The 4,222-nt window shown below is 49.6% G+C and overlaps 1 protein-coding gene across 1 annotated transcript; it reads left to right on the top strand.

The window, feature by feature from the left end:
* Positions 1-627: 627 nt before the first annotated feature.
* Positions 628-3,864, top strand: LOC104530168 (potassium voltage-gated channel subfamily G member 2; the record flags this gene model as incomplete). The annotated part of the gene is given in 3 exon segments (XM_010174673.2): positions 628-749; positions 1,768-1,791; positions 3,003-3,864. Coding segments are annotated over 3 exon segments (959 nt in total), but the record flags the coding sequence as incomplete, so codon positions are not given.
* Positions 3,865-4,222: the final 358 nt, after the last annotated feature.

Raw genomic sequence — 4,222 nt, forward strand, 5'->3', positions numbered from 1 at the left:
GGACAGTATCCAGAGCTGCAAATCACCTGCAACTATCACCCTTAGGTGTGAGATCAAGCTTACCCTGGTGAGAGATTCCCAGGCTGTAGGGCTCTGGGACAATATTGGTCTGATGGCTGGTTTCTTGGTAACAAGGGGAAGGTTCCAGTGGCACAAGCAGGGTCCTTCTGCTGACTTTGTGAGCTTTGGCTCTGGCCCACAGAGCCAGATCTGCGTGGTGGTGTGAAAGCATCTTGGGTCTCTGTCTGATGGGAGAGCCTGACAGCTTAATTATGCTGTGATAGGAGCCAAGCCCCTAAAAACAAAACACTTTGTCCTCTGTGTTATGATAGTTACAAAAATACTTATTTATGACCAAATTAGTTTGGTGAGGCAGATAAAAATTAAGCCTCTTCTAGTCTTCACACCTCTCAGATTTAGGACATTAAAATCAGGCTCTCTGTGCTACTACACTAGTAAAACAAGATTATCCTTCCTCCCTGCTTACAATCTTGACAGCAATTTCAGTGGGACAAGTAATTTTCCTCTCCGTATCAGCAGGACCCCCTGGGAAACAGTGAGAGGTACATCATATGCCAATTGAAAGTGGAATACAAAACAAAAATCTATAAAGACAAGGCCCTACAGCCTTTCATCGTGTGTCACAAACGCCGGCTCTGAGGATTCCTTTTCACTCTTTTTTTTTTCTTGTTGCCATCTCTGTAGTCATTGTCTGAAGCCTGAACTGGGGAGGGTGCCTCAGCACGTTGGTTATCGGATCGAGGTAACACAAGGCTTTACACTCCGTGTGATGACACCGCGCTTGCTGCCCTTGAAACGTGTATGGTCACCTCCCCAGTTTTGGGGAATGCTGTCGTTAGTGAAGAGGGCGAAAGCCTCATCACTCCTTTGCTGTTTTATTTCACAACAGGGAAAAAAATCTGTGTGTAAACACTTGGATATAGTCAGGATGTGGTGCTGGGCAGTAAAAATTTCCTCAGCTCTGCCCAACAAAAGACATCATAGAATCATAGAATCAGAGAATGGTTTGGGTTGGAAGGGACCTTAAAGCTCATCCAGTTCCACCCCCCCTGCCAGCAGCAGGGACACCTTCCACTAGACCAAGTTGCTCAAAGCCTCATCCAGCCTGGCCTTCAACACTTCCAGGGAGGGGGCATCTACAACTTCCTTGGGCAACCTGTTCCAGTGTCTGACCACCCTCACAGTGAAGAACTTCTTCCTAATATCTCATCTAAACCTCCCCTCTTTCAGTTTAAACCCATTTCCCCTTGTTTTGTCATTAACTGCCCTTATGAAAAGTCCCTCCCCAGCTTTCTTGTAGCCCCTTCAGGTACTGGGAGGCCGCTATAAGATCTCCCCGGAGCCTTCTCTTCTCCAGGCTGAACAGCCCCAACTCTTTCAGCCTGTCTTCATAGGAGAGGTGCTCCAGCCCTCGGATCATCCTGGTGGCCCTTCTCTGGACTTGTTCTAACTGGTCCATGTCTTTCTTGTGTTGGGGGCTCCAGAACTGGACGCAGTATTCCAGGTGGGGCCTCACAAGAGCGGAGTAGAGGGGCAGAATCCCCTCCCTCGACCTGCTGGCCACACTTCTCTTGATGCAGCCCAGGATACAGTTATTGGCCTCTGGGCTGCAAGCGCACGTTGTCTGCAGTGAGCACGGAGGCAGAACTGTTTAGAGACGTGCCAGGTTCTCAGCTTCTCCTGTGGTGAAACAGGGACCAGCATGACACAGCCTGGCTGGTCCTGAGTGACAGTTTATTGCTATAGTTTCCTATGGAGGAGGAAAACAAGGTTTTTCCATTGGTACCAAATACCTGTTGCATTCAGTGGGAGTTACACATCCCACCAGCGTGGATGGACTCTGACGGGCTTACAAGTGTTTTCATGAACTGTTCAGAGTCAGACTGGCTGACTGGATAAATATACACTTCCCTGAAATAAATATACACTTCCCTGAAATAAATATACACTTCCCTGAAATAAATAATACAGTCGCCTTCTGCTCAAAGCCCCCAGAGCATGAACACTTTTAGAAGAGCCTTTACAGAGCGAACAACGCTAGCCCTCTAATTGTCCACATCAAAATCTGTTTATGTAGAGAAGCTGCTTATTATTCATTGGGAGTTACTAACAGTGATAGAGCAGAGAATTGCTGGAGTATTTTTGTATTTTTGCTGTTGAATTCCTGACCAAAGAGCAGCCATCACCAGCGTTATTTGTTCTTGCCGTGCTGATGCACCAAGGCTGGCTTGTTTGAAGGCGTCGGAATGAAAGAGCCCGAGTTCCCTTTATTTTCCACTCAGAAAGCTTCCAGTGCCCCAGAAAGCTTGGAGAGGCCATGAGTTGTTATAGGACAGGTAATTAAAAATTCTCTCTCCCGACCTCCCCTCTATTCTTGGGGTACTTTTTCATTTAGAAATACCTGCATCTATCATTTCTTTATAGAAGCTTTTGACTATAAGGCTGGTGTGTTAGTTAATAAATGTTTGCTGGAATATAAAAAACCCCCCTATATTCTGTGAGTAATAGATTATAGATGATTCCAAGCACATAACAAAATGCTGTAGGTGTTTGTGAGCCATTTCTAAGCAATTTATTATTGATCAGGAAGGGAGGGAGGGATCACCCATTTATTAAAACCCATGAATCCGGTACTAATCCTCTCTAAAGAGTGTTAAAGGCTCGCTTGGAAATGAGGTGAGAGCAGCGGGCTGCCACGCCGACAGCGGATACCATCGCACCGAATTCTTGGCAGCCTCAGGATACTCAGCGCGTCCGTCGTTGACCTGTCCTGCAGCCAAACACCTCGCTAGGAGCTCTGGTTCAGTTTTCCCTTCCAGCTGCTCTTCGCAGCGGCGATTTGACTTTGGTACCTTGTAGTTTGTATCCATTTCACGTGGTGCTTTCCTTTAAGAACTGCCATTCTCTCTTTGGTTTTGCTCCCTGGTTAAATCTTTTTCTTCCCCCTTTTCTGTGTTTCCCCCCGTTCCTCCTCTCCCCAGGGCGAATGCTCACGCAAGTGCTACGACATCTTTGTGCTGGAGACGGTCTGCGTGGCGTGGTTTTCCTTTGAGTTCCTGCTGCGATCCATCCAGGCAGAGAACAAGTGCGCTTTCCTGAAAACCCCGCTCAACATCATCGACATCCTGGCCATCTTGCCTTTCTATATCTCTCTCATCGTGGATTTGGTCTCCACAAAAAGCAGCAGCAAGCCCACCGGGGCGGCTGGGAACAAGTACCTGGAACGAGCGGGCTTGGTGCTGCGCTTCCTGCGGGCTCTGCGCATCCTCTACGTGATGAGGTTGGCTCGGCACTCGCTGGGGCTGCAGACGCTGGGGCTGACCGTGCGCCGGTGCACCAGGGAGTTTGGGCTCCTCCTGCTCTTCCTTTGCGTCGCCATGGCCCTCTTCTCACCACTGGTGTACTTGGCTGAGAGCGAACTGGGAGCCAAGCAAGAATTCACCAGCGTCCCCACCAGTTACTGGTGGGCTGTGATCTCCATGACAACCGTTGGCTATGGGGACATGGTGCCTCGTAGCATCCCCGGACAGGTGGTAGCCCTGAGCAGTATCTTGAGTGGGATTTTGCTGATGGCTTTCCCAGTCACATCCATCTTTCATACCTTTTCCCGTTCCTACAGTGAGCTGAAGGAGCAGCAGCAACGAGCAGCAAGCAGGCAGATGCGCCAGCTAGAAGAGAGCACCAAACTCGCAGGTGGTGACACTAGACAGGGGCTCGGTGTCACATTCCCACCAGTTGCTGCTGGGCAGGAGGGTCAGCCCATAGTGGACCAGGAAGCCGGGAGAAGTTGTTGACTCTCAACAGCTGAAGACACATGTTGGCAGCACAAGAAGCGGTGGATGAGGAGGGTCAGTTCTGCAAGAAGCAACTCCTGAACTGCAGAAATGAGGGGCAGACACACACAAGGTTGTCTCTAAAGACCAACTTTTGATCTTAAGGGCCCTCTGAAAAGTGCCCCCAGAAACTCTACCAAGTACAGCTCTGCTCCATCGCTTCGCATAGGGCTTTTCTTTTCTATTGAACAAGTATTTTTGGCAATCCCCCAGGAGCAGCCATTGAATGGAGCCAGCCAGGAGAACCTACCATGAAGCCCAGGCTGTATCCAGGTGGCATCCAGCGAAGCAGCCAACGTGCCACCTCCTCCCTGCTCGGTGACACTCCCCTTGCGTGGGGCTGAACCGGGGGCTCCCCATCCTGCGAC

This window comes from Antrostomus carolinensis, unplaced genomic scaffold, assembly GCF_000700745.2.
Source record: "Antrostomus carolinensis isolate BGI_N321 unplaced genomic scaffold, ASM70074v2 scaffold44858, whole genome shotgun sequence".
Lineage (NCBI taxonomy): Eukaryota > Metazoa > Chordata > Aves > Caprimulgiformes > Caprimulgidae > Antrostomus > Antrostomus carolinensis.